The following is a 20,237-nucleotide window of genomic DNA, read 5'->3' on the forward strand; positions in this document are numbered from 1 at the left end:
CTCAACATAGTTCCGTTCGCCACTGCAACAAGTTACACAGTACAGACAAATCGATCGGAGAACGGTCGTCGGTATAATCTGCGCAAGCGTTTATCTACTTGATGCACCGTCCCTTCCTTCCTTCCTTTCTCTACTCGATTTAGTAACTCCTCCGACCTGGACGAGTGATCACGATGTCCAAGGGATTCGTTGACAGCGAGCTTGACAATCCGAGCGACTACAGCCTCCAATTGAACAGATGGTTCCTCAAACCAATAGGCGCCTGGCCGAGGACCTCCTCCACTTCCAAGCTGGAGCGAACAATCTCGATCGTTTTGATCATACTCTGCTATTTTTTTATGGCATTCACAGTGGTCCCCAGCGTGCTGAACATCATTCTGGCGGACGAGGAAATCCGTCTGAAATTGAAACTGTTAGGTCCTCTAGGACATTGGCTCGTGGGAGGTGTCAATTATACAATTTTACTGTTACATGGGGAAAATATACAAAACTGCGTGGAGCACATGAAAAAGGATTGGGAAATCATATCTAGACCGAAGGATCAAGAGCTGATGCTGAAGAACGCGAAGTTTGGCCGCTATGTGGCTGTCTTCTGCGCCACTTTCATGCAAGGAGGCGTTCTTTCTTATTGCGTGGTAACAGCGGTCACGAAGCGCATTGTTGAAGATGGAAACGAAACCAGAATCGTGCACATGTTGCCTTGTTCTGTCTACAAGAAGCTTCTTAACGTTGACACCAGTCCTACAAATGAAATAGTTTTAGCTTCCCAATTTCTGTCGGGCTTCATTGTTAACTCCAGCACTGTAGGTGCTTTCAGCTTAGCAGCTGTCTTCACGGCACACGCTTGCGGTCAGCTGGGCGTTTTGATGACTTGGATCACTGAATTTGTGAATGATCCTGTGGAATGGAAGAAGAACGTCTATCTGAACGATATAGGAACGATTGTGGAACATCATCTGCGAGTTTTGAGGTAAGATTATGGGTACCGGAAGATAGTGTAATAGAAGGAAATTAAATTTCTGCATATCGGTTGCAGTTTTATATCACGTATCGAATATGTAATGAATCAGATATGCTTCATGGAATTGTTCCAATGTACCCTGGATATATGCATGCTTGGTTATTATATTCTCACGGTATGTTAAATAATTCTTTTTCTTAATATAATGATAAAGCTTCCTTTATATTCGTAAAGAATTACGTGGACGGAAAAATTTGGAAAAAAAGAGTTTCCAAAGTTTTTAACTATCCAATTTTCATATATTCTTCTTCTCTTGATGACTTTCCAGGGCCATTGAAATAATTGAAAAATTGAAAGTACTTATTCTTCTAGGAATGGTCTGATCATGACGTTAAAAATTTGGCTATATATTTCATTATTCTCATATCCATGTCTTTCAACATTTTCACAGCTTGTTATATTGGTGAACTGCTATCGGAACAGGTAACAGAGAAACGTTCACACAGGATAACGTAAACCTTACTGATTAAAATTATAATCTACGCTTATGGAGCGAATTCTTGACAGTGCAAGAAAGTGGGCGAAGTGGTTTATATGTCGAATTGGTATTATTTGCCAGAAAAGACAATCCTTGATCTGATACTGATCATTAACAGGTCTAGCGTGGTAATCAAAATCACCGCGGGAAAATTGATTCAAATGTCAGTTTTCACGTTCGGCGATGTAAGTAAAGATATTCTCCGCGCAAATATATTTTAAGTCAATGAGCGGATGTCATGATTCTAGGTAATGAAAACTGCTTTTGCCTATTTAAATCTATTACGCCAAACGACGTGACACGAGAGCGCATATGAAGACGACAGTAGCATACTCTATGTATACATTTATAGATACACAGAATTTGAATATTGTTTGTAAAATAACAAATCTTGCTTATTAAATACAAATTTGAATCTGTTGTTCACGATCCAATTTTTGCTTCATGAAATTTCTTAATTACCTTAAATAACCAATATTTGATGATCACAGGTTCAAATAAACAATATACAGGGATTATAGAATTGAATAAATTGAATAAGACTTTTCAACAATTTTGAATTTATATTTTCTACACTCATATTATTGAGTATTACTATTATTCATTTGACTGATCTTTAATATTAGCCAATAAATATTGTTTCATTTATTACTACTAATGTCATCATTTTTCATGCGTCCAAAATACTACATAACAGGCATACTTACAGAAAACATATATCTTCTATATCCACCTGAAGCATTTTTTAAATATTCTGCGATGGTAGACTTCACTGTTCATGTTTTTTCATCATCGCTCGTACAGCATTATGCAACCACGTTACTCCTCAATACTCACAGGAAAAGTACAAGTTCATAAGTGCACAAGGGTACGCCTGACAAAGCTGCGTTCTCCACTGCAACAAGTTGCACTGTCCAGACGAAATCGATTAACGAACCGTCGTTCAGAAAAACCTGCGCAGGCGTTGAGCTACCAGGTGCTCCTACTCATTCCCTGCAAAACCAGTCAATTCAGTACTTTGGTCGTCTTCGATGAACATCCACGATGACAAACGAGTCCGCGATCACTGAAACCGAGCTTGGCAACTTGAGCGACTACAGCCTGCAGCTGAACCGATGGTACCTGAAACCCATAGGCGCTTGGCCCTCGTCCTCCACGTCAAGAATCGAAAAAATAATATCTGTCATCTTAATTATCCTTTGTTACTGTTCAATATCGTTCACAGTCATCCCATGCATGTTACACATCATGTTAGAAGACGAGAGCATTCGCAAAAAGCTCAGGGTGCTCGGTCCCCTGAGCCACTGGTTTGTCGGTGGTATTAACTACACCACTTTGCTACTCCGTAGCAACGAGATACGTTGTTGCATGGAACACTTGAAGACTGACTGGCAGATCATAACCAGAGTGAAAGATCGTCGGGTGATGCTGAAGAATACGAAGATGGGCCGATATGTGGCAGCCTTCTGCGCTGCATTCATGCAGGGCGGTGTTCTATCTTACTGTCTGGTAACTGCGCTTGCCAAGAAGGTGGTTCAAGATGGAAACGAGACTAGAACTGTTCACATGTTGCCCTGTGCGTTCTATAAAAAGCTGCTAGACATTGATAGCAGTCCTACCAACGAAATCATACTCGCTTCGCAGTTTTTGTCGGGTTTCATTGTGAACTCCAGCGCAGTGGCTGCATTTAGTTTAGCAGCTGTCTTTGCTGCACATGCTCGCGGTCAATTGAACGTCCTGATGATTTGGATCACAGAATTCGTGAACGAGTCTAGAGCACAAAGTCGAGAGCCTTGTTTAAATAAGATTGGAGTGGTTGTGGAGCACCATTTGCGTGTCTTGAGGTAAATTATTTTTATTCTGTGGATTTTTCGATTGGTATGTAGTCAGTTTTGTTTGTTAATTACAGTTTTATAGCGCAAATCGAGGACGTGATGAATCGAATATGTTTCTCGGAATTGTTTAAATGCACGCTAGGTATTTGCATGCTTGGCTATTATATACTAACAGTACGTTAAAAATATTTAAATTTTTTGTATATATAGTACGTATAATACTGATTTAAAAATATGCAACCAATGTAGAGATTTTAAGTACATGCAGAAATACTTAGGATAGTGCAAATCAAGTTTTGTTAAAGTTGTCTATAGTATTTTTGCATTACTTTTTCACAATTATCTTCCACTTAAATGATTGGTAAATGAATTCTACAATTTTTGTAAACTGAATTGTGCAATGAAAATTTTGTAAATTTTGTACATGTGTTCTTTTAGGAATGGTCCGATCATGATTATCAAAATCTGACTACATATTTCATGATACTTATATCTATGACTTTCAACATTTTTATAGTGTGTTATATCGGTGAAGTGCTAACAGAACAGGTAACGGCGACAGTAGACGAAAACGATTTATAACTGTGATCCAGATTCACCGAGCGAATTCTTAACAGTGCAAAAAAATCGGTGAAGTGGTTTACATGACAGACTGGTATTACTTACCTCACAAAAGCATCCTTGATCTGCTACTGATCATCGCTAGATCAAACATGGTGACTAAAATCACCGCTGGAAAACTGATTCACATGTCCGTGTACACTTTCGGTGATGTAAGTAATACCCACTATTTGCATTAAATTTGCTGCAAGTATTCAATGGTTCTTCTCATATTGATAACATGACACATCATTGCAGGTGATGAAAACTTCTTTCGCCTATTTAAACCTATTGCGTCAAACAACGTGACACAAGCGTATGCATCTAAAATTTATAGCATATGTAAATTTGTAGATAAATCTGTAGAATTGGAAATCTTTGAATGTATGGTGACAATGTTGCCAATACGGTAACGTGTTCAAGGAGTACGCCAAATACGACTCAACTATACCTTTCATTTTATAATTCTATGCTAACTCAGTTTTACAAAAAAAAGAAAATTACAAAAAGTAAATCGAAAATGTAGGATACAATTCTTTTTCATTGTGTTTTGTTTCGACAAAACTGAATTTGTATTTTGAACGGATTTAAGTACCTTCAATATACGAAGTTTTAAGCACTGGGGAAGTGCGCAGTAGTATGAGAAGCACATAGCCAGACATCGACTGTGCCTACGATAAATGAAAAGTACTTCTGCTGCTTCGTCGTATTCAAGCTTAGAATGCCTAAAATTGTACTTTTATCACAATTGATACACCCTATATGTTACAGTTATCAACCTTTATTATTACCTGTAGAACCAATACAAAATGTACATTACAGTTCATACAAAAAATTTTACCGCACTGACTGTCACATTATATTCGCTAGAGATTCTACCAGTAAGTAATTCATAGTTCAAAATAAGTCTTTTTTTTTAACCAATTTATATCAAATAATTGACTTTAAAACAAATTTTCCGATAAAAGAATGAAACCGTTATCACTCAGACAAAGTGATCATCTTGATAGAACTCATCATATGACTACTTTAGCCATATTATCCACTGCAGAAATAATCCCCGCAAGCTACCAAGCACAGACTATTTAAAAAAAGAACCTATAATTACCTCAGAGATACGTGCATTTAATTTCCCCTCGTGAAAGTGAGGTTTCCCAAGACCCCCACCGCTAGCTCCACCACATACTGCGCTCGTGCAGCACACCGACGCTGCCTCGTTGTGCATTGAATGCACTAATCATTCAGAGACTTCAATTGCACGAGCATATCCCCCTAATGATATTACAGAAAACGTACAAAGCTGATAACGCATGCGTGAAACTGAACCCCCACTAATCAATGCACCACCGTTTCATAGATGCGTGTCAGTCGTGCGTGCACATTCAATAGGTCTACAAACCCCATTGCTCTTGATTTTATCCCATAAACAACCTGATGTCCTCGACAGAAATGCAAGACGAGGACTGGATGTACTACAGCTTCCGCATATATTTTTGGCTAATGAAGCCTATTGGCATTTGGCCACTGTCATTGTGCGTTACAACCATAGATAAAATCAAGTATGTGGTACTCACAATAGTCAGCAGCTTCCTAATAGGATTCCTCCTCATCCCTTGCGGACTATGCGCCATCCTCAAAAAGGGCGACCTAGACACGAAGATAAAAATGATAGGTCCGCTGAGCTTTATCATAATGGCCACGACTAAATACTACATTCTGGTGTCCAGAGGCGACCAGATAGCCAAGTGTATCGAGAACATTCGTTCAGATTGGACTCGGGTAAACGCAGAGCAATACGAAGAGAACAGGAGGATTATGATCGAGAATGCCAATTTTGGCAAGTCACTAACTATCTTTTGCGCGGGATTCACGTACACTGGTGGATTCTTTTACACCATTTTGATGCCATTATACTCGAATAGAACGGAAATCATTGGGAACGAGACCGTGAGGATCCATGCTTTCCAGATGTACCGAGGGATATTGGACGTCAGAACCAGTCCCTCGTTTGAAATCGTGCAGTTCATGCAAATTGTGTCTGGGTACGTGTTGTACTCCCTCACCATCGGTGCTTGTAGCCTAGCCGCGGTCTTTGTCACTCACACGCGTGGGCAGTTCAGGATTATCATCAGGAAGCTGGAGAATTTGGTGACTGGAGTGATCGAGAAGGACAATCTGAAATCTACTAAAGAGCAACTGGGCGATATTATCGACCATCACTTGCGGATACTCGGGTAAAGGATCTTGGGACTTTTATGGGAACTAGGTAGCATAATGAGGGAGTGTTTGGGGTGTTTTCAGCTTCATATCAAAAGTGGAGGACCTTCTGAATGAGATATGCTTTGTCGATATTATTGGTTGCACGCTCAATATATGCTTTTTGGGATATTATTTGCTTACGGTAGGAAATGCGATAATTTTTTAAGCTGAAGATCTTATTCACGCGTTTGGATGTTTAAACAACGATTTACACGTTTCTGTGTCAGTTTTCTAGGAATGGGAGCGGAATGAAACTATAGGAACGCTGACTTATTTTGCGTTGCTGATTTCCTATTTGTACAACATTTTCACATTGTGCTTTGTTGGAGAAATTCTAATGGAAGAGGTACTTAAATAATTTATAATTGTGTTAATGATTGTTTTATAGTGCCTTTGTTTTCAATTTCATAGTGTGCGAATATCGGAATAGCTACTTATATGATCAATTGGTACCGTTTGCCACCGAAAGAAGCCCTTGATTTAATACCGATATGTTGCATATCAAATTCTTCCATAAGATTAACGGCAGGAAAGTTCGTTGCCTTATCCCTGAGCAATTTTTGTAGCGTGAGTACTATAAATTCGCCTTAACTTCATAATTGAAAGGTTCCCAATGAAACTGGTTTAAATTCTAGGTGTTAAAATCATCGATGGCATATTTGAGTATACTTCGTCAGCTCACAACATGAACAATAACTATTCTATTAATCTAGATAAATATAGTTCGATCGATTAGCGATCGATCACAAAAATCATAAAGATTTCATCTTTCATGGTACCTTCTCTTAAGGCCGAAATAAACTAGGATACAATTGCTGGAAACAACCGACGACAATAAAATTCTTTCTTTTTCTATATTATTAGATAAAAAAGAAATTGTTGCTAGCGCTTACTTCCAGCAATTGTTTATATATAATTAATTATCCGTCAGTCAAAAATTCAGACTGGTTTCCTAATTTATATTACGATCATACGTACAAGACCAAGCTCCTCTTAGTTTGAAGATAATCTTTTAAGTACAATACTCCTTATTTCAATACAATTTTTTATAACCACTTTTATATTTATACATAAACTTTTATCAAACCTTACCTTTGATCAACGATGTACTGCAAGGGCACCTGGTAAAGCAACTAATCTTCCCCTTCTGATTACTCACAAATCACGGTTGCTACATTATTATCGATCACGAAGTAGAATTGCATTCACTCCAGACAACTGTTGCGCTTGCGTCCAATCGAACTCCACGAATATTATTGTTTTATGAACAGTTCAGTCGACGACGCGCACTAGAAGCGTAAAGATGCGTCAATTGTCTAGTCACAACCATCCCTTGGGAAACGAGTACTATGAAACCGACATACGGTACAATTTCCAGATATGTGAGTTCATGTTGAAACTAATCGGTATTTACCCTTTTATTTACAATCGCGCAAGCAGAGGAGAACGGATTAGGGCTGCCATGATGATAATTCTATGCAATTTCGTCATGCATTTCGTCACAATACCGTTCGGCTTCTATATCTTATTCTGTGAAAAAGATCTGACTGCGAAGATTAAGTTCATAGGTCCTCTGCTCTTCTGCGTTTCCGTGTTTTTCAAATATTGTTACCTGGGCCTCAAGAGTTCCGCCTTTCGGCGGTGTATCGAGTACGTGGAACGTGATTGGAGGAACCTGAAGGACGAATATCATCGAGCCATCATGATCAAACACGCGACCATGAGTCGAAACTTGAGCTTCATCTGCGCGGTGTTCCTCTACACTGGCTGTCTGTGCTACCACACTATTATGCCCCTGTTATCGGGCAACAAAGTCGTCGAGAACTTCACCATCAGACCACTAACTTACCCTGGTTACGAAATCTTCTTTGACGTGCAGAGGAGCCCTATCTACGAGTCGGTCTACGTCATGCACTGTGTCTATGTCGTGGTACTGGGTAATATCACGATGGCAGCGTATAGTTTGACAGCGATTTTCACCACCCATGCCTGTGGGCAGATAGAGATACAGAAGGCACAGATGGAGAACCTAAAAAGCGAGAAGGAAGTCGTGAACGAGAGTGTGTGGGAACATTTTGTGGCGACAATTGTGCGAAAGCATGTGGAGATATTGAGGTCAGGTAGTTGTGAATTGTATAGTACTGTTATCATTCTATCTACTTAGAATATTATAAACTATGCAGTCGTGAGAATAATTCAAATTTCAGGTTTACCAGAAATGTCGAGAAAACATTGAGGGAGCTGTTGTTAATGGAAGTAGTGGTATCCACACTGGAAATGTGCTTGCTTGAATACTACTGTGTCATGGTAAACCCAAAAATTCATTATTCTACACTACAGCATTATTATATACACTAATATTTTTCAGGAATGGGAAACCAACGATTTCGTTGCGATATTAACGTACGTTGTCCTGTTGACTTCTTTCACATTCAATATACTAATATTTTGCTATGTGGGAGAGCTTCTTCTTGGGCAGGTATTTACGATTAGATTCGAGAATTCACGCATTCATACCTGTTCATCTCGTACACGGCCACTCTTCGCCTCCCCGTTTTCAGACGTTGGAATAATAGACACGAGTCTTCTGGCAGGGTAATCAGATCTGGTCAGCTTCGTATAATACGCAGTGGTACAATGTGCCTGGAAGGAAAGCTCGTCCTATTGTTCTGATGCTGGCTATATCGATGTATCCACTTAAACTTACAGCTGGCAGGATAGTCGATCTGTCGATAAACACGTTTGGCGTTGTACGTTATTTTTATCTAATTTGTTCATGCTAAATTTATGACTGAAGAAATTTTTGAATGTTTATGATTCTATAATTTTCAGATATTGAAATCGTCGGTAGTTTATTTGAACATGTTACGAACGGTTACCGATATATAATTAAAACGATTTGTAATTTAACCACTATTTGGCTGTTGTTAAGAAAATTCAATGTTTAAATAACTACATTAGAAGATTGATGACCGCAGGATCAGTTTAAGAAACAGTCAACGTAAAACTGATTCAGTTCGATACAGTACCGCTTTACTTCAACCCTATCGCTTCTGTCAAGTTTTAGTTAGTTTGTCCGTGAATTCTACACCAAAACATAAGTTGTAAACTGTCTGTTGCAACTGTGCTTAAAACAAGAAACTATAACCCACTACAAAAAAAGGAAGTGGAAACTCCTGTCCTCAGGGGTCTATATTCCCACAGCTGTCTGAACATTGTAGGGTGTTCATCTACAGATGGGGGAAAACTTAAAAAATGATTCTAGATACAAAAATAAAAGAAATATCAAGAATATTATTTAAAAATTTAGTTATTATTTATCTTCGTTTTATTTTGTTGCCTAGAATCATCCCTCAAAATACCCCCCTCATGTAGTTAGACACCCTATATAAAAGGGATTCAGAAGTCGTGTAATTTTCGTAGTCTACAATTACACGATTTTTTAATTACCCTATATTGTTCAAGCTTATGTATTCCTCTAAATCAGAAAACTTATAAATCACCACATATTAAATTTAATACTTGTGAAGAAACACACTATTTCAAGAAAATACAGTACATCACGTATTCAACCTGATCAATTTTACGTATTTATTTTACACATCGAACAATCAAATTTTACGTATAATATATAGTAAAATACCTTCTACCTTTCAGTCCCTCTCGAAAATCATATCACGATGAAACTGCAAACCACCCCAGAGGTATATAGTTGTTGGACAAACGACAAATGGCTTCTACCAATTTTACAGTTGTTCTACCCCAACTTTCTTTTTAATTCATCCTTTACACACCCTGCAAAAACTACCTCGTGACTCTCGACAATTATTTTGCTATACATATACATACAACACATGTACGCGCTTGCGTTCTGTCAATATCCAACCCAAACCTTTTCTGCCGCGACGTTCAGTCGTCAGCGGGTACCGAAACCGTCACGATGAGTACGTTGCGCTACCGAATCAACAGTATGCCAAAGAACTCTAATTACGAGCACGACATCCGTTATACGCTGCAAATGTGCCAGTGGGTCTTGAAACCGATCGGCATATGGCCTCTGGTTCACACTCGCACCAGTCAACTCGAGAAAATCATCTCAGTCCTCCTGTTAGGATGGTGCACCTTTGTCCTACTCTTCGCCCTTATTCCTCCTATTCGATACATGTTCGTCGAGGAGAAGAGTGTCTATAAAAGAGTGAAGCTGATGGGCCCAATGGGCTTTTGCCTAGCATCAGCGATCAAATACTGTTACCTGGGTCTGAAGGGTTCTGTCTTTGGACGCTGCTTCATGCACATGGAAAGAGACTGGAAAACGGTGGAGGAGTCGAATCATCGTGGTATTATGCTGCGGCAAGCGGCCGTCAGCAGACACCTGATCGGTTTATGCGCAGCGTTTCTGTACACCGCAGGCTTGTCTTATAATACCATCATGCCATTCTTGTCGAAAGCGAGATTCAAGGGGAACATCACCGTGAAACCATTGAGCTACCCTGGATACGACGCCTTCTTCGACACCCAGTCCAGCCCAACCTACGAGATCATTTTCTCCCTTCATATATTTGCTGGCTTTATTAGATACAGCATTACGACGGGTGCGTACAGTCTGGCCGCTATTTTTGTTACTCACATCTGTGGCCAGATTCGCATTCAGATAGCACGACTGGACGATTTTGTTAAGAGGAAGCAGGGAAATCATGATCCTCTGTCTATCGTAGTTCGAGACCACGTTAAGATATTGAGGTAAGACTTTTGAGGTGCTTCGAAATAGGGTACACTTGGTACCTACTTGTTGCAGTTTTGTCGTGTATGAATGGTTGGATGGCTGCTTGCGTCGAACGTTTTAGATTGTCTAAGAATATCGAGGAAGCCTTGCGCGAGATTTGCTTCACGGAGGTCGTGGAGTCCACGATGATCATATGTTTGCTCGAGTATTACTGCCTCACGGTGAGCATATAATTTTATTATTATATATGTATTTTGCTCTCCGTCTCTCCGAAAACAGTTGCCCCTGGTGGGGGTGAAAAAATATTAGTATACATTTCAATTTATTTGTAATTGCTTAGAATAGTTGTCAGATCTTATCACGTTTATAGGAATGGCAAAATAGTGACGGTGTTGCGATAATGACGTACGTTATGTTCTTGATCTCCTTCAGCTTTAATGTATTCATATTTTGCTACATAAGCCAAATCCTGACAGATGAGGTAGATATGTTGAAATCATATCTTTATATCGTTTCAAAACCCATTATAATATACGTGGACATTCTCTCAGTGTAGCCAAATCGGTCCAGTTTCTTATAATATCGACTGGTACAATATGCCGCCTAAGAAAGCTTGTAGTGTCATTCTACTGAACGCCATTTCGCTGTATCCTCCCAAGTTGACAGCTGGAAAGATACTCGAATTAAATTTTATTACATTCAGCTCAGTAAGTGATCCTATTTTAATTGCGGTAGGTTCTCGATTATCCAAAATATCCCGAGATTCGAACCGGAAGCACTCTGTTGATAAATGATTGTATTATTATTCACAGATTATTGTCAAATAATTCTGTAAATCTCAATAACAGAAACTGTGAATAATCGAGGTTCTATTGTTATTTTATTTACTCTAATAAGATGACTAATTAATACATTCATTTAAAATTGAATGGTTTTCAGATACTGCAGACGTCCGTTGTCTACTTAAATCTACTACGAACAGTTACTGGTTAATAATAAAAGGGTAAGGGCCATTATTTTTCATTCCTAATTATCATTAAGTGATTACGTGAAATATTTTATAGTTCGTCTATTTGCCACAATTGCAGATTATATTCAACGAAGTCGCGTGTACGCAAATTCAACATGTAAGCTCTAACTATTCTAATAAAGTGACCCGTATTACGTAAATAATGGATGTTTACATTTATTCATACCTGAATATTAATTCCAAGTTTGAAAATTTTTTGTTCCAGAGAATTTTGTATTGCAAAAAGAACTGTCTTTAATTCGAAAGTACAATCAGTCTACAATCTGTCAGTGAACTGAGAAAGTCTACAAACTTTGAAATGCATAGTAGAAAAGCAACTAACAGCACATTTGTGGTAATTCCTGCGCTGGTCTCCCACTCCCCCTATAATCTATCATATACGTAAATTTGTTTTTAATAAATTGTTCCTAATGCTTATTGCTACACTAATATGACATCTTAGAAAATAAATTTTAGTTTTCTGAATAGAAAAAGTACAGCTGTATTGAAAATATAGCACAAACAAATTTCACAACTTTAAATAAAAATACAAAAATATTCTCTATTAAAAGTACAAACGAAGTACACGGCCACTGGGAGATTATTGCTACGATTCTTCTCCTACAACGCGACGTTTGGAAATAAACCACGACGGGCTACAAAAATGTTTCCCCCATAATTTCCGATAGTTCGACAAGTTTTCTGTGTGCATTGCCGGTTGCATGTTCTAAACTTAAGAAGTCCGCGCTCGACTTTTAACAACAGACAAAATCCATATATTCTTGCACAATCAATAAGGAATATGCAACGAAAACATAAGGTTGTAAAATTGACCACTCAAGAAAGTCGACAACAAGCCGAAAAATATCAATTACCAGCACAACATATCGCGTATAGTTCGCAGTCGTATCAGCCACTTACAGAAAATCGTGTTAGTCTTTGAAGTAATATAGACTCTTCTTCTGATTCTACATTATTCCTCCTAATCACGATATACCCTGCGTAGAAAACTTGTACGAGAAGATGAAAATGTTTGATCCAGCCAACTCCGATTTGGAAAAATTGATCGAACATTAATACTTCAGGTTGGAATATAGTAGACGAATCAAGCCATTGTGAATTTACATACAGTATATAACTGTCAGAAAATGTCTTGTGTGAGTTCTACAACCCTACTAAATAAAGCAACGTGTATACTACTAAAAAAGATCCCCTTCGGTTGCCACCAATTTTTTTTCTTCTGAAGTACAATTTGTCTGTATCGAAAGTAAGAGGTTCGCGCTTGCGTTCTACCAATGTACGATCCACGTACTTTTCTCCAATATTCAATAAGGGGTGTGCAACAAAAGCATCAGGATGCACGGTCGATCACTCAAGCAAGTCGACGCCAAGCTGAAGAACATCAATTACCAGCACGATATCCGCTACACTTTGCAAATGTGTCAGTGGGCCCTCCAATTTATTGGCATATGGTCTGTAATTCACAGCCGCACCAGTCGACTAGAGAAGTTTGCGTCGATCTTTACCATAGTATGGGGTTCCTTTGTTCTTTTATTCTGCATTATTCCTCCTAGCCACTATATACTCTTCGTGGAGAAGAACTTGTACAAGCGGATGAAAATGGTTGGTCCAGCCAGCTTCGGTTTGGGATCATTGATCAAATATTATTACCTAGGCCTGAGACGCGTCATTTTTCGCCGATGTTTGATGCACATAGAGAAAGACTGGAAAACAGTAGAAGAATTGAGCCACCGTGAAATTATGCTAAAGCAAGTAACTGTCAGCAGACGTCTCATCACCTTGTGCGTCGTTTTCCTCTATAGCTCTGGCATCTCTTACAACACTATCATGCCGTTACTTTCCAAGCCGCGCGTTATAGGAAATATCACCATGAGGCCATTGAGTGATCCCAGCTTCTCAAGCTTCTTTAATACTCAAGTTACACCAACCTACGAGGTCATCTATTTCCTTTGTCTTTGCGGTAGTTTCATGAAATACGGCGTCACTACTGGAGCATATAGTTTGGCTGCGATCTTTGTCACTCATATCTGTGGCCAAATCCGAATTCAGATGGCAAGACTGGATGACTTACTTGAGAAGAAACAGAAAAGTAATCTCTTAGATGTTATTGTACAAAGTCACGTGAAGGTTTTAAGGTAAGAGTTTATTGATTAAATATGTGTATTGGGAAACTGTTCATATTGCATGTTTTAGATTTTCTAAGTATGTTGAAAGGGGCCTGCGCGAGATTTGCTTCACGGAGATCGTGGAATCCACGTTGATCATTTGTTTACTTGGATTTTATTGTTTGATGGTAAAGAATTCTTATGCTCAATATCTATTTTCATAAAGAAACTAATTAGTCGTTTCCTGTGTAATTAATTAACGTTGTTTTACCGTCACTTAGGAATGGCATAACAGCGATGCAACGGCCATAATCACGTATTTTATGTTACTTGTGTCTTTTACTTTTAATGTGTTCATATTTTGCTATGTAGGACAAGTACTGTCTGACCAGGTATTCATAATACAATTATTTGAAAATTTTGTTGCTGTTACTGTAATCGGAAGTTACTAATATTCATACATATTAGTGCAGAGAAATCGGCCCAGCTTCTTATAATATTGGTTGGTACAATTTGCCTCCTGAGAAGGCCCGCGCTCTCATTTTAGTCAACGCTATATCGCTTTATCCTCCTAAACTTACTGCTGGGAAAATAATTGAATTAAACTTAATAACGTTCAGCTCAGTACGTGATTCTTCGTTAATTTTTTTGAACTTTTATGAGCTTGGTATTCAATAATTAAACTTTAAAACTAAACTATTTTCAGGTGTTGCAGTCATCTTTTGTGTATTTCAATTTGTTACAAACATTTGCTGACTAGTAGCGAAATGATAGAGGACCAGTTTCCCACAAATCATTTGCAGTTTGTTCAATCACTACATTAATGAAGTATATTTAATAGAGAATCTAATATTCACACCCCATTTGTATTCAAATTGACGGTTCTTTTTATCCTATTTTTTACTGTACCTTTCAATATAAACTAAATATTTGTTGCAGTAACTGATTTATGGTTTACTTTAGTTTGGGATCGCCTTTTACATCAACCAGAATCAAGTAAAAGATTTTTACTAATTTTTTTGTTTTAGGCACAACGAACAAATCACAAATTGTCAAATTTGTCAAAATAAAAATAAATTCCAATAACAATACCTATAGCGTAAATACGATACCAAAATTTGTTAGGTGGAATCTTTCATTCTAGAGTTGCTACATCACCCATTCACTAATATGTATTCACTAATTTTCCAAACAAACTACGATACTCACGTATTCTGGTATACTCATTTACACTGGCACAATACTGTCAACCACTCTAGTGACCATTGGATATCTACATACAACACGTACAATTATGATAGAACGTTACAAAACTTTCTAGCGGGATAAGTACTGCTTGCTGGAAAATGAAGGTAGATTCATGGTAGCCCCTCCATACCGATATCACCCCCTTTAAACACTATAATTTGCCGCATGTTCAACATATAAAAAAATTCCCGCAATTATTGACTGCCCTTACCCCTTTACATCGATGTTCATATGTAGTAAAGAAATGAAACATGCGCTTGCGTTCTAACACTGTCCTACTCAGAATCACATCTGCAAAGTTCAGTCAGTAGTTTGCATCGAAAGCATCAGGATGCATGGTCGATCAATCAAGCAAGTCGACAACACAGTGAACAACGTACATTATCAGCACGATTTCCACCATGCTCTACAATTGTGCAAAGGGACACTCCAAATCATTGGCGTATGGTCTTTAGTTCACAGTAGCACCAGTCGACTAGAGAAGTTTCTCTCGATCTTTATCTTAATATGGGGTTCCTTCGTTCTTTTATTCGGCATTATTCCTCCTAGCCACTATATAATCTTCGCGGAGAAGAACTTGTACAAAAGGATGAAAATGGTTGGTCCAACTGGCTTCGGTTTAGCATCACTGATCAAATACTTTTACCTAGGCTTGAGGCGTACAATTTTTCAACGCTGCTTCCTACACATAGAGAAAGATTGGGAAAGAATAGAAGAAGCGAGTCACCGTGAAATTATGTTACAGCAAGTCAGTATCAGCAGACGCCTCATTACTTTATGCATCGTATTCCTCGTCATCGCTGGCATGTCTTACGATGGTATCATGCCATTTTTCGCCAAACCGTACGTCATGGGAAATATCACCATGAGGGCATTGAGCGAGCCTAGCTACTCGAGCCTATTTGATATTGTGTCTACTCCAAGTTGCGAGATCATCTATTTTCTTTGCGTTTGCGCTAGTTTCATGAAATACGGCGTTACCACCGGCGCATACAGCATAACAACGACCTGTGTCACTCATATCTGCGGTCAGATACAAATTCAAATAGCAAGGTTGAATGACTTGGTTGAGAACAAACAGAAGAGCCGTGATCCTTTGCCTCTTATTATACGTGATCACATGAAGATCTTAAGGTAACAGCTTATTGGTGTTTTATTATATATGCTTTTATTGTATGTGCTACTCACATTGCACATTTTAGATTCTCTAAGAACGTTGAACTGGGTTTACAGGAGATTTATTTTACGGAGATAGTGGAATCCACGGTGATCATATGTTTGCTGGGATACTATTGTTTGATGGTAAAGAATTCTTATGCTTAATATTTATTTTAATTAAAAGATTTCTGAACTTACTGTGTTTGTAGGAATGGCATAATAGCGACGCAACGGCAATAATCACATACTTCATGTTACTCTTCTCTTTTACTTTTAACATATTTATATTTTGCTATGTAGGACAAATACTGTCTGATCAGGTACTTATTAGGAAATTGTTTTCGACTTATTCCGTTTTTTCCTGTAATCGGTCAATATTGTTTATATATATCAGTGCAGCGAAATTGGTCCAGCCACGTATAATATTGACTGGTACAATTTGTCTCCTGAGAAAGCTCGTAGTCTTATTATGATCAACGCAATATCGCTTTATCCTCCTAAACTTACCGCTGGAAAAATATTTATATTGAATCTAATAACGTTCTCCTCAGTACGTGATTCTTTATTGATTTTGTTATTTTCTGCGAAAGCGATTAAGCTAAACAAATTTCAATACATTATTCAACTCTAAAGCATTAATTTTCAGGTGCTACAATCATCTTTTGTGTATTTCAATTTGTTACAAACTTTTACTGATTGGTAGTGAAATGGTAAAGGGCCAGTGTTCTACAAATCATTTACGCTCTGTCTAATGACTATATTCACGAAATATATCTAGCAGAAAATCGAATATTTATGTACAATTGGTAAACATGTTTGATGTTCCTTCTTATCCTACTTTCTACACCTTTTTACTTCATTTCAAAAATTTTTCTAATGACTGCTTAATGATTTGCCTGACTTTTTAGGTCTGGCGCACACAACCGCCAATCGATGATTTAAAGTAATTGAATTTTGTCGGATTTAAAATATCCTCTACTCGATGAGACTTACCTCGAAGCATATCTCACGACTAGTGATGAAACCAGACCACTTCGAATCACTTTGACACTTGTTTGATCTCTGAAGAAGCAGAGAGATTCAAAGGCATCTCGAGTCAAGACTCATCACATAGGGGACATTTGTCAGTCGTAGGTATGTGTAGTCTCATATAAATTCATTATTCTCCTTAAAATCGATGAAGGTATCATTCACCGATTTTCAGTTGTGCGCGCCAGGCCTTAGGCACAGAGAATAAATCTGAGCTGTAAAATTTCTCAAAGCAATAATCAATTCCAAAAACATTACTTATTACGTAAATATAACAGTTGATCTGAAAAAAATTACACTTTAAAAATTTCATCTCATTCTTACAGATAGAATCCTTCTTCTACGTTTTATATTGCCAGTTCACTTATATCTTGTATTCTCTAAGCAAAGTACAATGCTCACGTTTAGCATTTTCACTAGCACACTATGTACACTCAACCGCTTTTGTCTTCATAAAACATCCTCATACATACAGCATAAGATGTACCATAGTTCTCGACGGAAGTACGCATTATCTACCAAAAAAATAGAGGTACATCTATGGGAAAGTTTCAGTACCGATAATACACATCGCACCCTTCAAACTCTGCACCTTCGCAACATACTTACAAAAACACCCCCTACTTATCGACTAATATTTCCCCTTCGCATTATTCTTCACATGTAATGAAAAACCAACAGACACGCGCTTGCGTTCTAACAATATGCTATGCAGAGACTTCCATAATATTCAGTCGGTAGCGTGCATCTAAAGCATCAGGATGCACGATCAATCACATTATAAAATCGACGACACGCCGAGCAATTCTAACTACCAGCATGACATCCACTACACCTTCGAGATGTGCCAGTGGGTGCTGAAACCGATCGGCATATGGCCTTTGGTTTACAGTCGCACTAGTAGACTAGAGAAAATCGTGTCGATCGCTTTACTAACAGCGTGTTCCTTCGTTCTTCTGTTCTCCATCATTCCCCCCGGACGTTACATTTTGTTCGAAGAGAAGAATATCTATAAGAAGATGAAACTGATGGGTTCGTTCGGCTTTTGCCTGTCGTCTACGATTAAATACTTCTATTTAGTCTTAAAGAGTGCTGCACTTGAACGCTGTCTCGTGCACGTGGAAAAAGACTGGAAAACGGTGGAGGACTCGAATCACCGTACGATCATGCTAAGGCAAGGGTCCATCAGTAGAAATCTTATCGGTTTGTGCGCCGTATTCCTTTATACTGGTGGCATGTCCTATCATACTATGATGCCGTTTTTGTCCAAGGCAAGAATCAAAGGGAACACTACCCAGAAGCCATTGATTTATCCTGGCTATGACGCTTTCTTCGACACACAAATTAGTCCAACTTACGAGATCATATTCTCTATCCATTGTTTCTGCGGTTTTATCAAATACAGCGTCACGACGGGTGCCTACAGTCTATGTACAATTTTTATTACTCATATCTGCGGACAGATTCAGATTCAAGTAGCACGACTGAATGACTTGACCAGGAAGAAGGAAAAGAGCCATGACCCCTTGGGTATTGTCATTCGGAACCACGTGAAGATACTGAGGTAAGAATTTTGAGATTCCTTGAGACGTTTGATAAGTGTTGCCTACTTTTCTTGGCCTAGTAAAACATGTCGGTAGTTGGAAAGCTATTTATGATGAAACTTTTAGATTGTCTAAGAATGTCGAGGAAGCCATGCGCGAAATTTGCCTTACGGAGATCATGGAAGGAACATTGATCATATGTTTACTCGAGTATTATTGCATGATGGTAAAACATTGGTGATATGACACAAGATTATTTGCATTTTTTACGGTAATACTCATTTTAATTTTGTGTAATGTGTAATTATATTTTTAGGAATGGCAAAACAGCGATATGGTTGCAATAGTTACCTACTTCATTTTGCTAACTTCGTTCGTTTTTAATTTACTGATATTTTGCTATATAGGTGAAATACTAACCGAACAGGTATTCCAAAATTAATTATGTTTTAGAATAATTTCGATCACTGTATTTAGACATTGACATTTCTTATTAGTGCAGCCAGATCGGTCCAGCTTCCTATGAGATAGAGTGGTATAATTTATCACCTAAGAAAGCTCAGAGTCTCATTCTCTTAAGCGCTGTATCGCTATACCCGCCAAAATTGACAGCTGGAAAATTTGTAGTATTAAACTTCAAGACATTCAGCTCTGTACGTAATTATAAAATAATTCATTCGGTTTTTGATAGGATAGTGGAGCATTTAAGACTTAATGATTTTCAGGTGATGCAGTCTTCTGTTGTTTACTTCAATTTATTACGAACATTTACTGATTGATAGTGAAATGGTAGAGTACTAAATTTGAAATTAATTATAATTGTGGCCTCAAATATCTACTCGCGACACCCATACAAATATTTATACTCAACTTGTAGACTCTGATTATTCTAAATAACGATAATTATAAATAAATCTACTTTATTCCATCGTTGTCACTCGTACTCATTTCACAATCAAGAAGTAAATTTTCATGTTTCATATTTTCCTCTAAAGATATTTGTCTCCATACGCGTGCATGAAATAACGCATGTCCCTCATTGTAACCAATGAACTCGAGGCCAAACCCCGAGGCTTGGCTACGCCTGCGTAGAATAAATAGGCGTGTACATACATATATTTATGAAGTAACAAAATGAACTGTAATGAGTGACGAAATATCAAAATTTCATCAATATTCAATTCTCACTCCATCAAAATAGACTGCA

The 20,237-nt window shown here is 38.1% G+C and overlaps 7 protein-coding genes across 7 annotated transcripts; all 7 read left to right on the forward strand.

The window, feature by feature from the left end:
• The first annotated feature begins 173 nt into the window (after positions 1 to 173).
• Positions 174 to 1,909, forward strand: LOC143180128 (uncharacterized). The gene is made up of 5 exons (XM_076379660.1): positions 174 to 970; positions 1,037 to 1,136; positions 1,334 to 1,444; positions 1,529 to 1,684; positions 1,748 to 1,909. The coding sequence occupies exons 1-5, from the start codon at positions 174 to 176 to the stop codon at positions 1,796 to 1,798; spliced, it is 1,215 nt and encodes a 404-aa protein (XP_076235775.1). The 3' UTR covers positions 1,799 to 1,909.
• A 634-nt stretch (positions 1,910 to 2,543) lies between these two features.
• LOC143180129 (uncharacterized) lies at positions 2,544 to 9,770 on the forward strand. The gene is made up of 26 exons (XM_076379661.1): positions 2,544 to 3,343; positions 3,409 to 3,508; positions 3,773 to 3,883; positions 3,952 to 4,107; positions 4,193 to 4,229; positions 4,289 to 4,343; positions 4,416 to 4,506; positions 4,593 to 4,745; positions 4,805 to 4,815; positions 4,903 to 4,996; positions 5,048 to 5,053; positions 5,108 to 5,226; positions 5,292 to 5,470; positions 5,514 to 5,805; positions 5,857 to 6,168; positions 6,236 to 6,335; positions 6,367 to 6,387; positions 6,429 to 6,515; positions 6,930 to 6,968; positions 7,058 to 7,167; positions 7,211 to 7,386; positions 7,465 to 8,308; positions 8,401 to 8,500; positions 8,562 to 8,672; positions 8,788 to 8,947; positions 9,026 to 9,770. The coding sequence occupies exons 1-26, from the start codon at positions 2,544 to 2,546 to the stop codon at positions 9,139 to 9,141; spliced, it is 4,380 nt and encodes a 1,459-aa protein (XP_076235776.1). The 3' UTR covers positions 9,142 to 9,770.
• LOC143180019 (uncharacterized) lies at positions 6,422 to 6,906 on the forward strand. The gene is made up of 3 exons (XM_076379501.1): positions 6,422 to 6,539; positions 6,605 to 6,760; positions 6,829 to 6,906. Exons 1-3 carry the CDS (start codon positions 6,531 to 6,533, stop codon positions 6,880 to 6,882), a joined length of 219 nt encoding a protein of 72 aa, XP_076235616.1. The 5' UTR covers positions 6,422 to 6,530; the 3' UTR covers positions 6,883 to 6,906.
• LOC143180130 (uncharacterized) lies at positions 9,449 to 12,224 on the forward strand. The gene is made up of 11 exons (XM_076379663.1): positions 9,449 to 9,564; positions 9,617 to 9,757; positions 9,851 to 9,904; positions 9,946 to 10,116; positions 10,163 to 10,933; positions 11,038 to 11,137; positions 11,287 to 11,397; positions 11,468 to 11,623; positions 11,856 to 11,897; positions 11,981 to 12,081; positions 12,152 to 12,224. Exons 1-11 carry the CDS (start codon positions 9,449 to 9,451, stop codon positions 12,222 to 12,224), a joined length of 1,836 nt encoding a protein of 611 aa, XP_076235778.1.
• Positions 12,225 to 12,244: 20 nt separating this feature from the next.
• On the forward strand, positions 12,245 to 14,807 carry LOC143180131 (uncharacterized). Its single transcript, XM_076379664.1, has 10 exons — positions 12,245 to 12,327; positions 12,403 to 12,419; positions 12,498 to 12,591; positions 12,664 to 12,816; positions 12,871 to 12,904; positions 13,321 to 14,081; positions 14,140 to 14,239; positions 14,333 to 14,443; positions 14,520 to 14,718; positions 14,758 to 14,807. The coding sequence occupies exons 1-10, from the start codon at positions 12,245 to 12,247 to the stop codon at positions 14,805 to 14,807; spliced, it is 1,602 nt and encodes a 533-aa protein (XP_076235779.1).
• Positions 14,808 to 15,221: 414 nt separating this feature from the next.
• Positions 15,222 to 17,394, forward strand: LOC143180132 (uncharacterized). Its single transcript, XM_076379665.1, has 9 exons — positions 15,222 to 15,371; positions 15,419 to 15,535; positions 15,583 to 16,433; positions 16,502 to 16,601; positions 16,667 to 16,810; positions 16,852 to 17,054; positions 17,104 to 17,167; positions 17,236 to 17,263; positions 17,366 to 17,394. Exons 1-9 carry the CDS (start codon positions 15,222 to 15,224, stop codon positions 17,392 to 17,394), a joined length of 1,686 nt encoding a protein of 561 aa, XP_076235780.1.
• Positions 17,395 to 18,247: 853 nt separating this feature from the next.
• On the forward strand, positions 18,248 to 19,809 carry LOC143181238 (odorant receptor 13a-like). Its single transcript, XM_076381589.1, has 5 exons — positions 18,248 to 19,050; positions 19,157 to 19,256; positions 19,347 to 19,457; positions 19,528 to 19,683; positions 19,756 to 19,809. The coding sequence occupies exons 1-5, from the start codon at positions 18,248 to 18,250 to the stop codon at positions 19,807 to 19,809; spliced, it is 1,224 nt and encodes a 407-aa protein (XP_076237704.1).
• The last annotated feature ends 428 nt before the right edge of the window (positions 19,810 to 20,237 follow it).

This window comes from Calliopsis andreniformis, chromosome 6 (genome assembly GCF_051401765.1).
Source record: "Calliopsis andreniformis isolate RMS-2024a chromosome 6, iyCalAndr_principal, whole genome shotgun sequence".
Classification (NCBI taxonomy): domain Eukaryota; kingdom Metazoa; phylum Arthropoda; class Insecta; order Hymenoptera; family Andrenidae; genus Calliopsis; species Calliopsis andreniformis.

What these genes read in the sequence shown, in the direction of transcription:
- LOC143180128 (XM_076379660.1), top strand. Translation starts at nt 174, where the DNA reads ATGTCCAAGGGATTCGTTGACAGCGAGCTTGACAATCCGAGCGACTAC. An exon ending in CATCATCTGCGAGTTTTGAG is followed by an intron (nt 971 to 1,036) that starts GTAAGATTATGG and finishes TATCGGTTGCAG; the next exon opens with TTTTATATCACGTATCGAAT. An exon ending in CAGTTTTCACGTTCGGCGAT is followed by an intron (nt 1,685 to 1,747) that starts GTAAGTAAAGAT and finishes TCATGATTCTAG; the next exon opens with GTAATGAAAACTGCTTTTGC.
- LOC143180129 (XM_076379661.1), top strand. Translation starts at nt 2,544, where the DNA reads ATGACAAACGAGTCCGCGATCACTGAAACCGAGCTTGGCAACTTGAGC. An exon ending in TGGGATATTATTTGCTTACG is followed by an intron (nt 6,336 to 6,366) that starts GTAGGAAATGCG and finishes TTTAAGCTGAAG; the next exon opens with ATCTTATTCACGCGTTTGGA. An exon ending in TTGAATACTACTGTGTCATG is followed by an intron (nt 8,501 to 8,561) that starts GTAAACCCAAAA and finishes AATATTTTTCAG; the next exon opens with GAATGGGAAACCAACGATTT.
- LOC143180019 (XM_076379501.1), top strand. An exon ending in CCCTGAGCAATTTTTGTAGC is followed by an intron (nt 6,761 to 6,828) that starts GTGAGTACTATA and finishes TTTAAATTCTAG; the next exon opens with GTGTTAAAATCATCGATGGC.
- LOC143180130 (XM_076379663.1), top strand. Translation starts at nt 9,449, where the DNA reads ATGATTCTAGATACAAAAATAAAAGAAATATCAAGAATATTATTTAAA. An exon ending in CGACGTTCAGTCGTCAGCGG is followed by an intron (nt 10,117 to 10,162) that starts GTACCGAAACCG and finishes CCGAATCAACAG; the next exon opens with TATGCCAAAGAACTCTAATT. An exon ending in AATAAAGTGACCCGTATTAC is followed by an intron (nt 12,082 to 12,151) that starts GTAAATAATGGA and finishes TTTTTGTTCCAG; the next exon opens with AGAATTTTGTATTGCAAAAA.
- LOC143180131 (XM_076379664.1), top strand. Translation starts at nt 12,245, where the DNA reads ATGCATAGTAGAAAAGCAACTAACAGCACATTTGTGGTAATTCCTGCG. An exon ending in CCACGACGGGCTACAAAAAT is followed by an intron (nt 12,592 to 12,663) that starts GTTTCCCCCATA and finishes TCTAAACTTAAG; the next exon opens with AAGTCCGCGCTCGACTTTTA. An exon ending in TTTGAACTTTTATGAGCTTG is followed by an intron (nt 14,719 to 14,757) that starts GTATTCAATAAT and finishes AACTATTTTCAG; the next exon opens with GTGTTGCAGTCATCTTTTGT.
- LOC143180132 (XM_076379665.1), top strand. Translation starts at nt 15,222, where the DNA reads ATGTATTCACTAATTTTCCAAACAAACTACGATACTCACGTATTCTGG. An exon ending in TGGGATACTATTGTTTGATG is followed by an intron (nt 16,602 to 16,666) that starts GTAAAGAATTCT and finishes CTGTGTTTGTAG; the next exon opens with GAATGGCATAATAGCGACGC. An exon ending in CGAATATTTATGTACAATTG is followed by an intron (nt 17,264 to 17,365) that starts GTAAACATGTTT and finishes CTGACTTTTTAG; the next exon opens with GTCTGGCGCACACAACCGCC.
- LOC143181238 (XM_076381589.1), top strand. Translation starts at nt 18,248, where the DNA reads ATGCACGATCAATCACATTATAAAATCGACGACACGCCGAGCAATTCT. An exon ending in GTGAAATACTAACCGAACAG is followed by an intron (nt 19,458 to 19,527) that starts GTATTCCAAAAT and finishes ATTTCTTATTAG; the next exon opens with TGCAGCCAGATCGGTCCAGC. An exon ending in ACTTCAAGACATTCAGCTCT is followed by an intron (nt 19,684 to 19,755) that starts GTACGTAATTAT and finishes AATGATTTTCAG; the next exon opens with GTGATGCAGTCTTCTGTTGT.